This window comes from Ahaetulla prasina, chromosome 14 (assembly GCF_028640845.1).
Source record: "Ahaetulla prasina isolate Xishuangbanna chromosome 14, ASM2864084v1, whole genome shotgun sequence".
NCBI lineage: Eukaryota > Metazoa > Chordata > Lepidosauria > Squamata > Colubridae > Ahaetulla > Ahaetulla prasina.
The window spans coordinates 17,202,224-17,215,593 of NC_080552.1; the positions used below are offsets into that span (position 1 = coordinate 17,202,224).

The window sequence follows — 13,370 nt, forward strand, 5'->3', positions numbered from 1 at the left end:
GGTTGGAAACGAGCCCATTTCCAGCCTTCCTGAACTTCCGGTAGGCCCGTTTTTCGCCTTCCCCGAGCCCTGCATTTACCTGCATCCAAAACGGGCCACGTGGGGACTCCTGAGAGGGGTGGGGCAGGGTGGGCGGGGCCAGCCAGGAGTAGGCGTTGGGGGTTCTCCGAACTGCACAGAATCTTAGCTAGAGGTTCTCCCGAACCCTCAGCAGGGCTTATTAGTTACAAGGGCTTGTGGATTACAAGGGCTGGGTAGCTACAAAGAGACACAATACAGTTTGCATGGTTCTGGCCTAAGTAAGATAAGGTTCGTACGCCATTGTTTCATTGACTCAGCCTGCCAAACAAAGGCAGCCCATTGTGGTTTATTCCACAAACCATGATTAGATGAACTAGATCTTAGAGCATGCCTGCAAGCCCAAGCATTATGGATTGTTAAACTCTCTTTAAGGCTGAGAATGCGGGGCGATCTTTGCAAAACGTGGCTTATTCGAGGGGCTTCTCACTGGTTCAATCATTATCTACTGAATAAGCAAAAAGGTAAAAACATGACAATACCTTTCATATTCACCCTCGAGGTTTTTAACATACATTTTCATCTTCTTTTCGGATGGCGCATACTCTTTAGCAGCTAGGAGATCTCATTAAAGAAAAGCCTCAGCCAAAATAAGAAAAGAAAAAGAAAGCTAATCCAGATTTATGGGGAAAAAATCAAAGGAAGTAATCCCTGTAACTCCAGGCTCAAAGGTGCATCTACTTAACTTAATCCACCAGTTCTGGCATTTCTCAAAGTTGTGTTTTGAGAAATATTTGCAGTGAAATTAGCATAACTTTTCTCGCTGCATTTAAAATCTTTTAGCCATTGATCGGGACTCGGAGTCTGGCAACATGATTTGGGGCTACATCCTTTATTAAAAAGCATAAGATTTTCTGAGCTGCGGCTCCAGACTTGGAGCAAACAGAAGTAGTCCTCGATTTATGACGCCAACTCAGAAAGCTCAAACTGCCCAAGGAACTGCTGATCAAGTTCTATAGAGGAATTTTGAGTCTGTCATCTGCACCTGTCTGGTTTGGTTCTGCAACCCAACAAGAAAGACACAGACTTCAGAGGATCATTAGAACTGCAGAAAAAACAATGGCTACCAACCTGCCTTCCATTGAGGACCTGTATACTGCATGAATCAAAAAGAAGGCTGTGAAAATATTTACAGACCCCTCGCATCCTGGACATAAACTGTTTCAACTCCTACCCTCAAAACGACGCTATAGAGCACTGCACACCAGAACAACTAGACACAAGAACAGTTTTGTTCCCAAACGCCATCATTCTACTAAACAAATAATTCCCTCAACACCGTCAAACTATTTACTAAATCTGCACTACTATTAATCTTCTCATCGTTCCCATCACCCATCTCCTTCCACTTATGACTGTAACTTTTTTGCTTGTATCCTTACAATTTATATTGATATTGTTTCCTGATTGCTTATTTGTACCCTATGACTATCATTAAGTGTTGTACCTTATGATTCTTGATGAAGGTATCGTTTCCTTTATGTACATTGAGAGCATCTGCACCAAGATAAATTCCCTGTGTGTCCAATCACACTTGGCCAATAAAAAATTCTATTACATTGTAACTTTGAAAAGTCATTTAACGAATGGTTGCTAAGTCAAGGGACTGCCTGTACCCGATAAGGCTGGAAAATAATCCATAAGAGGCTAATCTGAAAAATTACCATGGTTAATTAGCGGATAGAAGCTAGTTTCCCAAGAGAACTTGCTGATCTTTACGCTCTCTCAAAGCTGCTTTTTGAAAAGGCGACTGGATTTTCTTGGTTTTTCTTCAAAAACATTTTGCTTCTCATCTAAGAAGCTTCTTCAGTTCAGTTTTCATCCAAGAAGAGAAACGTTTCTTCGAATGTTTCAAAGAAAAGCCAGGAAAGTCCAAATGTTTTATAGAGGTTCTCCGTCATCCAGGTCATGGTTGTCTCAAAGGTGCTTTTTCAAAAAGGTAACCTGGACTTTCTTAGTTTTTGCTTGAAGATGTTTTGCTTTTCATCCAAGAAGCTTCTTCAGTTCTGAACTGAAGAAGCTTCTTGGATGAGAAGCAAAAACATCTTAGAAACAAAAATAAAGGAAGTCCAGTTGCCTGTTGAAAAAGCACCTTTGGCACAATCAATGACCTGGAATCGATGACGGAGAACCTCCACAGATATGGATCTCTATGCCGTTGAACCTCGGAGGATACGGGAACATTCGGCTTTCTGTTTGGTGGAGCCGGAAGCCTTTCTGATTCGGACAGGTGAAGCCAGCTTCTGCAGATCCTTCATCTTCAGGTCCTGCGCGGTCAAGGTGTAGTTGTTGGCAATGGAGTTGCTTGGCGTGCGGAAATGACACTGTTCTTTCAGGGGCACCGCCTGCATCCAAGACGCTCGCTGCATTAGCGTGGGGTAGTGACTGCTCTCCTGGATCATCTAAAGCCAGAACGAGGAGAAGGAAAGAAGCGAGTCATTCCATCATAGAAGCTGATTGGGACAAAGGACATACAGGTAATCCTCGACTTACGACCAGAACCGAGCCCCAAATTCCCATTGCTAAACAAGGCATCCCAAAGGTGCTTTTTTTTTTTTTCTTCAAAAGGCAACTGGACTTTCTTGGGGGTTTTTTCCTCTTCTCACCCAAGACATTTCTTCCATTCGGATGCCCAACTCACTTAATAACTGCCTGGCTTAGCCATCCCAGCTGTGGTTGTAACTGCGAGGACTGCCTATATATCTGTTGTAGCTGAGAAAATAATTTGATCGGGAGAATTCTTACAACCTGATTCTTTTCCTCTTAACGAAGTCGTGCTGATCTGGGAAACCCACACCTGCCGAGAGAATTGCTTTCTGTTTTATGAGGCAGACAAGTTATTTCCTGGCATAGACATGGCAAAATATCCCAGATGGAAGTGGAGAAACAGGTTCCATGCCTGACCAATGACCGGCAAATTCCTTGTAATGCTGCAATCACATCCTTCAAGTGAAGCCACCCACATGATTGTACATAACTTAGAGGAGGGCATGTTGGCTTGTTGCATCAGAATGGTCGAACAAGTGGCAACTTCAAATCTCAACCAACAAATGCTCTGTCTTACATATTGGCAAAAAAAAATCAGAACATAAAATACAAGCTGGATGGACACGACCTCGTAGATGACCCTCACTCTGTCAAGGACCTTGGAGTACTCATCTCAAATGATCTAAGTGCCAGAGCCCACTGTAACTACATTGCCAAAAAGGCATTAAGAGTTAACCTAATCTTGTGTAGCTTCTTCTCTGGTAATATTAGACTACTAACTAAAGCATACAAAACCTTTGCTAGACCAATTCTCGAATACAGCTCATCTGTCTGGAACTGCACTGCATATTGGACATTAATACAATTGAGAGAGTCCAGAGATATTTCACGAGAAGAGTCTTCCACTCCTCTGTTTGCAGCAGAATACCTTACGCCACCAGACTTGAAATTTTGGGTTTAGACAACTCAGAACTATGCTGCCTTCGGTCTGACCTAAGTGTAGTACATAAAATCATCTGCTACAATGTCCTACCTGTCAATGACTACTTCAGCTTCAATCACAACAACACAAGAGCACACAATAGATACAAACCTAAGGTAAATTGCTCCAAACTCGATTGCAGTATATACGACTTCAGCAACAGAGTGGTCAATGCCTGGAATGCACTACCTGACTCTGTGGTTTCTTCCCCAAACTGCATAACTCTAACCTTAGACTGTCTACTGTAGATCTCATCCTGTTCCTAAAAGGTCTGTAAGGGCCATGCATCAGCGCACCAGCGTGCCTTCCATCCCTGTCCTAATATCCCCCTTTTTTCCCCGTAACTATCTCACGTATTCATAATCATGTTTATACATTTCATGTACTCACAATCATATTATACTTTTATCTGTAATCTTATAAATGCTTGACAAAATAAATAAACAGAGGCCCTGTACAAACATAAATCCAAGGGAGGGGGTGGGTGTCTGATTCTTGCTAAGCCCCTCCGAACCCATTGCGAAATTGGACAGGTTGTCTTCGACTTACGACGGGCAAAAAAGAGCAGAAGTGAGAAATGCAACTCAATGTTGCAGGGTAGATGGCATAATAGATGGTTCAGGATGCTGGATTGCATAATGGGTGGTTCAGGATGCCAGCCAGTTTTGCTCTCGTTCCCTGCAAATCCCCTGACCAAAACGTTAGTCCATATTTCTAGCATCAGCCACTTGCCCAGGATGGAGGAGGCTCTAAACTAAACTAATTAATTTTCTGGAATTTTTTTCCCCCCAAATTATTGTTTGCTCCCAATGAGTACAGTTTAATAGATTAACAGAGTAGTAAGGGACCCTGACTGCTCTTCATAAGGCCAGATCCTGAAGATGAAACTGAAGTACTCTGGTCACCAAATAAGAAGGAAGGACTCACTGGAGAAGAGCCTAATGCTGGGAATGATGGAGGGCAAAAGAAGAAGGGGACGGCAGAGAATGTGGTGGCTGAATGGAGTCACTGAAGCAGTCGGCGTGAGCTTAAATGGACTCCAGAGGATGGTAGAGGACAGGAAGGCCTGGAGGAACGTGGTCCATGGGGTCGCGATGAGTTGGACACGACTTCGCAACTAACAACAAAGGGGCCTTGTAGGTCATCTAGTCCAACCCCCCACCCAAACAGGAGACCTTACACCATTTCTGACAGATGGCAGGCCAGTCTCTTCTTGAAAGCCTCCAGTGATGAAGCTCCCACAACTTCCAGAGCCAACTTCCATTGGTTAATTGCTCTCAGTATCAGAAAATTTCTCCTTATTTCCAGGTTGAATCTCAGTTTCCATCCATTATTCCTTTCCTTGCCTTGCCTTTGGGTGGTTTGGAAAATAGCTTGACCCTCCTCTTCTCTGTGGCAGCCCCTCAAGTATTGGAAGACTGCTATCCTGTCTCCCCTGGTCCTTCTCTTCACTAGACTCACCATGCTCAGTTCCTGCAACTGTTCATTGTATGTTTTAGCCTCTAGTCCCCTAATCATCTTGGTTACTGTTCTCTGCACTCTTTCTAGATTCTATTGGTCTTTTAGCGATTGCCTGGTTTACCAACCATTTGCAGTCACGACAGTGATGAAAAAAATAACTTTAAAATAAATCCTCCCATTTATAACCTCCACAGGTCTTGAAAGCAGAGGAAAACTGAACTACAGATAGACCCCACTTACGAACTGCCTTTTCCAGCAACCGTTCAAAGTTACAACGGTGCTGAAAAAGTAACTTTACAACCAGTGACTTCGTTTGCAACTTAGCAGTGACCATACAGTCAGGGCCTGTTGCGCTGTGTCTGACCTGTTCCTTTTTTCTCCTCTTGCAGAATGGAGAGATTGGAGAAAAAGGCTTGCAAGAAAGTAAGGAGGCACACAATGGAGAAATACACTGCACTATTTGCCTGGCATGCTCAGGGCTGCCAGTGCCACCTCTTGTGTGCTTGCCACTCTCTTGTAATCCCTTCTTCTCCAATCTTTCTACTCTGCAAGGGTGGGGAAGAAGAAAAAATGGTCAGGCAGAAGAGAGATTGAGGAAAACAAGAAAAAGCTAGGCAATTCTGTAGGCAATCTCTCCAGTGCCTGACGTTCTTTTTCTCCTTCCCTGCTAGCGGAAAGATTGGAGAGGAAAGGATTACAAGAGAATAAGCAGGCACACAACGGGAATACATCAGGCTTTTTATTTAGCACACTCACAGCTTCCTTTCAATCCGTATTTCCCATTATAAGCCTGCTTATTCTCTTGTAATCCCTTTCTCTTCAATGAATGTAAATTATACACATTAATTCCCTTCTGGATAACTATCCCAGCTCCCAGGTGTACATGGCACAGGGGAGATAAACAGAAGGGAAAGATTTGAAACTGGTTAATCTTGTTGGTTTTCACCCAGTTAAACCCAGTGCTGCTGGGCTGAGTGGGGAAAAGGAAAGTTGCAGTTGCTAAACTGCTGATTTCCCACTTAGCAACTGCTTCAGTTGCTGGTCCCAGTTGTGTCACTAAACAAGGACTATCTGTATTGTTCTCGAGCTGGTGGTTTCCTATAATAACTATTTTCTAATAAGAGTGCAAGAACTTACCTGATACAGTTGAGAGGGATCAGAGACCGCTACTGGCGGCAAAGGCGGCAGCTCAGGTATCTGCTTTGCATGACTCATATTATAGATAGAATCAGTCTGTGTCTAAAAAAATATTTGGAAAAAAGCTTCAAGAACATGCAGAATATATCTAGATAATGACACTGCAGTTCTATGCTAGCTTTACCTAAATCTGTATTACATAAGGTAAAGGTAAAGATTCTCCTCGCACATATGTGCTAGTTGTTCCCGACTCTAGGGGGTGCTGTCTGAAGACGTCTCCGTGGTCATGTGGCCGACTCAACATCAAAGGCGCACGGAACGCTGTTCCCTTCCCACCAAATGTGGTCCCTATTTTTCTACTTGCATTTTTTACGTGCTTTTGAACTGCTAGGTTGGCAGAAGCTGGGACAAGTAACGGGAGCTCCCCCCATTACGTGGCTCTAGGAATTTGAACCACTGAACTGCCGACCTTTTGATCAACAAGCTCAGCGTCTTAGCTGCTGAGCCACCATGTCCCTTCTGTATTACATATTAAGGGTTAAAAGCCACGATTGCTGTCATCATACAAGACAGGAAGACTAAATCATAAAAACAGGATTGTGTTTTCTGGGCACAGTAAGCAAATCCAGACAATGTTTTTGTAAGAATTATTCACACCTACCCTCAAAATTTTGGTAAGCTCCTTTGGATTCATGATGAATCTTTCTTAGGATGTCCTTCTCTTCTTCCAAAATATCAATTAGATCAATGATCTTTCCAAAAATAAATCCTTATCCTAGCTTTAAACATCTGGAAGAATCAAACCAATTGATAGTCAAAACAAACCCGTTATGCTACAATCCATTTTTCTAATATTCCTTCATTAGGGCACTGAATGTATAGAAAGAAAGATAACTGTCTTTCTACCTAGCCTAAGTTTGAAGGGATGTTTTCAAACATCCCTTCAAACTTAGGCTAGGTAGAAAGACAGTTATCTCAACTTTAGGAACTAGGAAGTCACCCACACTCTTTCCAAAGAAGAGGCACAGGAGAGGAAGAGAAAGAGACACAGAGGGAGGGAGGGAGGGAGGGAAGGAGGGAGGGAGGGGAGGAAAAAGAGAGAGAGAGAGATGGAGGGAGAGAAGGAGGAAGGGAGGGGAGGAGATGAGATGAAAGGAAGAGAGAGAGAGTGAGGGAGGAAGGTAAGGGGAGGAGAGGAGAGGAAGAGAGAGACACAGAGGGAGGGAGGGAAGGAGGAAGGGAGGGATGGAGGAGAGGAGAGGAAGAGAGACGGAGACAGAGACAGAGGGAGGGAGGGAGCAAAGGAAGAGAGAGAGAGACACAGGGAGGGAGGAAGGGGAGTAGAGGAGAGGAAAAGAGAGAGAGAGACAGAGGGAGGGAGGGGAGTAGAGGAGAGGAAGAGACAGAGACAGAGGGAGGGAGGGAGGGAAGGGGAGTAGAGAGGAAGAGAGAGAGAGAGAGAGAGAGGGAGGGAGGAGGAGAGGAGGAGAGGAGAGAGAGGGAGAAAGAAAAGAGAGTGAGAAAAAGAGAAAGAAAGAAAAGAGAAAGAAAAAGGAAAAGAGAAAGAAAAAGAAAGAAAGAAAGAAAGAAAGAAAGAAAGAAAGAAAGAAAGAAAGAAAGAAAGAAAGAAAGAAAGAAAGAAAGATGGAAATCAAAGTCAGGCACTTTCAGGGCAAACCAAGCCAAGTTTCTTTTGCCTCTTCTCAACCTCACTCAGGGCTAGGAAGGGGCGAGGGCCGTCTGAAGCTCCGTCCCAGTCACCTGTTTCCTCCCTGCTTGCTGGGGAGGCAGAACACAGAAAGAACTCCTGCTCCCTGACATTCTCTCCCCCTTCTCGCTCGCTCGGGGTAACCGAGGGGACCGCATTGCTGTCACTAAGCAACCTGATTCCGCTCTTCCCACAGCTCCCCCCCCTCCCACTCCGCCCAGTTGGCTGCCCTGCCCTGCCATTCCTGCCAGCCTGAATCTTCATCAGTGGCTCCTCCTGCAAAAGGCGGTTTGTTGAACAAGCAAACGCTGTTTTGATGTGGTAAGATGGACCGGGTGCTTAAGGCAGAACCAGGGGTGGCAAAGATCTTCGAGGGAGAAAAAGTACATAGCCCTTAGATAATTTTCATTTATTTTAGTACAAGTGCTTACAGGAAACCAATATTTGCCATTGTAACTTCTGTTGTTGTTTTTTTACTCCCCTCTTTTATTGACTGTACCTTTAGTATTGTTTATTACTATTATATTCTATTATTTTGCAAGTACACGGGTGCTTCTGTCCCAGGAACAAATTCCTTGTGTGTTTAATCATGTTTGACCGAATAAATATAGAAGAATAGAATAGAATAGAATAGAATTTTTTATTGGCCAAGTGTGATTGGACACACAAGGAATTTGTCTTGGTGCATATGCTCTCAGTGTGCATAAAAGAAAAGATACCTTCATCAAGGTACAACATTTAAGTGTAGTACATGTAGTCCTTGACTTACAACGGTTCATTTAGTGACCGTCTGAAATTGCAGCCCAACTGAAAAAAGTGACTCGTGACCGTTTTTCACACTTACGACCGTTGCAGCAGCCCCGCGATCAAAATTGAGATGCTTGTGGTTGTAAGTCGAGGACTACCTGTACTTAAGTTTGATCCCAGCCATCCTGGGAAGACAGACCCCGCCCCCCCGCAAGCCCTCTGATTAAACAATGCCTGGAAGCCATCTTTTACACTACGCCTTCAGACCTGCCGCATTTACTACTGTGGGAAACTGGGAGAGGGGATTGTATGGAGCATGGGTGATATGCGGTCATAATAACATTCCTTTCTCAGAAAGTCAAGGCCATCTTGCCCTGCACCTGGAAGGCTGGAACTGGGAGGCATCTCCAGTTGGGACGGTGCATTGATTGGGCCACGTGATGGACTTGTGGGCGCTGGGCAGGGACTTGGACTTTCCTTTGGGTGGAGAAAACCTGGAAACTTTCAGATTCGGGTTTTTCCAGATGTGCCAATATGACATCCCTAAATCCAAAGTGTAACTTTGAGGAAACTCAAGCCTCGGAGTTTTCTTTCATTGGGGGTGTTACTTGGAACCCTGACAGCGTTATCTTAGGGCCTCCTGGGAGGTGTTTCTTCTCCAGCAACTCCCCCAGGTATCCAGAGGCAGCAGGTCCGAAAAGTTAAGATGGCAGCCTGTGTCAAAGCCATCTTGGCTTTTTGGAGCCTGTGTTAAATCCATAGGGCTCCCACCTCTAGGACAATCCCGAAGTCCTCCGAAATTGACCTCTTTTTCCCAGGACCTCCTGGGCGGTTGGATGTTAGGTTCCTGTTGTTGTTATTTTATTTTAACAGATGATTTTCTCTTCTGGATGTACATGAGCTCTGGGGTTTTGTTTTGTTTTGCTTTTTTATTACTTCTTGCTTTTTAAAATGTAATCCACCCAGTGACATTTTGGGAGGGGAAACCCTTTACTTCTTGTCATGCTTCAAAGGAATTCTGGAAATTGTAAGTGAGCAACATCTGAAATGCCACAGTTCCTCTTCCATCCTAGGATATCTTGGCCTGATAGGTGAACAAAAATGCCAAATCCAGTCTTGACGTCCGGCTGACTGTAAGAAGAAGGAGAAGGAGAGGGAGAAGGAGGAGGAGGAGAGGGAGAAGAAGAAAAGGAGGAGGAGGAGAAGAAAAGAAGAAAAAGAAAAGGAGGAGGAGGAAAAGGAAAAAGAGAGGGAGGAGGAGGAGGAGAAGGAGGAGGAGGAGAAGAAGAAGCAAAGAAGAGAAGAAGAGAAGAGAAGAGAAGAAGAGGAGAATAAAAAGAGAAGAGGAGGGGGAGGGGGAGGGGGAGGAGGAGAAGAAGAAGAAGAAGAAGAAGAAGAAGAAGAAGAAGAAGAAGAAGAAGAAGAAGAAGAAGAAGAAGAAGAAGAAGAAGAAGAACCATCAGTCATTTGCAAGAAGTAGCTCAAATCAGAACAGCTTCCATCCCATCTTTTAATATTATTAAACTTCCCCATCTGCCTAATCCCGGGTCCTTGGGAAGGCCTCATAGAGGGACAAAAACACCAAATCCAGTCTCCACATCTGGCTGATTGGGAGACCCAGTCATTATATTATATAATGACTATATAATATATAATATATTATATATAATATAATGACTATAATATAATGACTATATATAAGATAGATAGATAGATAGATAGATAGATAGATAGATAGATAGATAGATAGATAGATAGATAGATAGATAGATAGATACTCGGCTCGGAACAGCTTCCCTCCCAGGATGACAAGGGTTACAGATTAAGAGAGTCGGGAGGGACCCTGTAGGTCATCTAGTCCAACCCCACCACCCCGCCCAGGCGGCAGACGAGACCCCCACACACCATTTTCTGACAAACGGCAGCCCAATCTCTTCTTGAAAGCCTCCTCCCCCTTTTTGCCTAATCCCGGGTCTTCGGGAAGGCCTCGATAAGGGGCGGCGGGAGGGGAGACGGACACAAGAAATGCCCCCTCCGGCCTGAACATCTGGCGGGCGGCGGGCCCAGCCGCCATCGGAGTCCGTGAACCGCCGCCGTCCTCTCTCTCCGTGTGTGGCGGCTTTCATTGCTTCGCCCCGCAAGGGAGGAGCCGGGCTCCTTTTCCGGAGAGGCCGGTCCCGTCAGCATGAAGGCCGCGAGAGCGAATTCGGAAAGGCAACAACCGACTGACTGACGGGCGGCCGGGCGAGGCGAAGGCGCTGCTGTTCTCGGCCTCTTTGGAGAGGCCCGGCCGAGGTACGTAAGGCCGAAGGGAAGCGAGGCAGGCCCGGCCCGCTTCGTCGCCTTTCCCTCCGGGGAGAAGGAAGAAGGCGGTATCGATCGGCCGTTCCTCAGGCCGAGCAGGCGGAGGTCCGTCAGGGGAGCGGCTTTTCTCCACCACCACCCCGGACCCGGCTCGGGCTTTGGAGGACGGGCGGGCGGGCCGACGTTCAACAGGGCAGCCGGCCTCGCCGTGGCTCCTCAGGTGCTGCTGAGGGTGGAGGGTCAGGCAGAAGTCCGACAGGACAGAGTCTTTCCTCATCCACAGACACCTTATATTTGCCCCTGTTGAGGGTCAGGCGGAGGTCCAACAGGGCAGAATCCTCCCGTATTCCCCCCCCTCTTTCCCCTGTTGTGGGTCAGGCAGAGGTCCAACAGGGCAGGGCTTTTCCTCATCCACACACACACTATTTTTGCCCCTGTTGAGGGTCAGGCGGAGGTCCAACAGGACAGAGTCCTCCCTTATCCCCCCCCCTCTTTCCCCTGTTGAGAGTCAGGCAGAGGTTCAACAGGGCAGAGTTTTTTTCCCCTGTTACTCCTCAGGTGCTGCTGAGGCTGGAGGGCCAGGCAGAAGTCTGATAGGACAGAGTCTTTCCTCATCCACAGACACCTTATATTTGCCCCTGTTGTGGGTCAGACGGAGGTCCAACAGGACAGAGTCCTCCCGTATTCCCCCCCCCTCTTGCCCCTGTTGTGGGTCAGGCAGAGGTTCAACAGGGCAGAGTTTTTCCTCATCCACACACACCCTACTTTTGCCCCTGTTGAGAGTCAGGCGGAGGTCCAACAGGAGAGTGTCCTCCCGTATTCCCCCCCCCTCTTTCCCCTGTTGAGAGTCAGGCAGAGGTTCAACAGGGCAGAATTTTTTCCCCCTGTTGCTCCACAGATACTGCTGAGGCCGGAGGGTCAGGCGGAGGTCCAACAGGAGAGTGTCCTCCCGTATTCCCCCCCCCACTCTTGCCCCTGTTGAGAGTCAGGCAGAATTTTTTCCCCCTGTTGCTCCTCAGGTGCTGCTGAGGCCGGAGGGTCAGGCGGAGGTTCAACAGGACAGAGTCCTGCCTCATCTCCCCCACTACTGTTGCCCCTGTTGAGAGTCAGGCAGAGGTTCAACAGGGCAGGGCTTTTCCTGACACTGCCACTCAGGTGCTGCTGAGGCCGGAGGGTCAGGCAGAGATCCAACAGGACATATTCCCTCCTTCCCCGCCCCGCCCCCCCCATTGCCCCTGCTGAGGCTGGAGGGTCAGGCAGATATTCAACAGAGCAGGGCTTTCCCTCACAATGCGATTCAGGTGCTGCTCAGGCTGAAGGACTAGGCAGAAGTTCACCAGGAAAGTATTTTTCCCCCTGTTGCTTCTCAGGTTCTGCCCAGGCTGGAGGATTAGGCAGAGATCCAACAGGACAAAATTTTTCCCCTGGTGCTCTTGTTTAGGGTGGAGGGTCAGGCAGAAGTTCAACGGGACAGTGGTTTCCCTCACACTGCCATTCAGGTCCTGCTGAGGCTGAAAGATCAGGTAGAGGTTCACTGGGGAATATTTTTCCCCCTGCTACTCCTCAGGTCTTGCTGAGCTTAGATGGTCAGGCAGAGGTTCAACCGGACCGCTTTTTCTCACAATTCTCCCCCTTCCAGTCCTGCTGAGGCTGGACGGTCAGGCAGAGGTTCCACAGGACAGAGCCTTTGCTCTTTTGGCACCTTGCTTTTGTCCGATTTTGAAGACCAACCAGCTACTTTGGCATGCAATCTTCCAACTGGGGAGTTATAGAAGACAGACAGGCAGACATTCAACAGGGCATCTGCTACTCAGTGGCGGGATTGGACTGTTTTGGATATTTGTTTCTGGATAGCAAAGACCTCCGAGCAATTCCTTCATCATCTCATGTGGAAAAGATGTGTCTTTTTAAAAAAAATACTTTTGTTTGTTTTACCCTCCACCTGCTTGTTTCTTTTTTCCTTCCTCTTTTAGAAGATTATACTGACTGGAAACATTGTAAAACTGTAGTAAAGTGTTCGCTTGAGTTTGCTAATACAATTGCGAAGGTTCTACTAGGAATTGCAACTATGTGGAATCTGACTGCTGTCATAAGAGGACAGGAAAATGAATGAAGTTATCTGTTGCTAAAAATACACATTTCCTAGCAAAAGTGGGGATCTTAAAAGGTTATCATCTAAGAATGTTTGAATACAGGCAGTCCTTGACTTACAACCAACAGTCCAGCCCAAAATTTCTGTTACTAAGCGAGACAGTTAAGTGAGCTTTGCCTCCTTTTACGACCTGTCTTGCCACAGTTGTTAAGTGAATCACTGCAATTGTTAAATTAGTGACACGGTTGTTAAGTGAATCTGGCTTCTCCACCGACTTTGCTTGTCAGAAGGTCACAAAAGGGGATCACATGACCCCCACATGGCACTGCAACCGTCATAAATATGAGCCAGTAGCCAAGCATCTGGATTTTGAT

The 13,370-nt window shown here is 46.3% G+C and overlaps 1 protein-coding gene across 1 annotated transcript in view; it reads right to left on the reverse strand.

Moving 5' to 3' along the window:
• The window catches only part of DNAH3 (dynein axonemal heavy chain 3), a 103,452-nt gene extending 92,812 nt beyond the window's left edge, over positions 1 to 10,640 (reverse strand). Inside the window, exons 1-5 of the mRNA XM_058157163.1 lie at positions 10,506 to 10,640; positions 6,807 to 6,934; positions 6,146 to 6,247; positions 2,255 to 2,480; positions 561 to 633 (exon numbers count right to left, since the gene is read on the reverse strand). Of these exons, the coding sequence (XP_058013146.1) occupies positions 561 to 633; positions 2,255 to 2,480; positions 6,146 to 6,247; positions 6,807 to 6,839 (434 nt within the window). The 5' untranslated portion in view covers positions 6,840 to 6,934; positions 10,506 to 10,640. The remainder of the gene's footprint in view (positions 1 to 560; positions 634 to 2,254; positions 2,481 to 6,145; positions 6,248 to 6,806; positions 6,935 to 10,505) is intronic.
• Between the last annotated feature and the right edge of the window lie 2,730 nt (positions 10,641 to 13,370).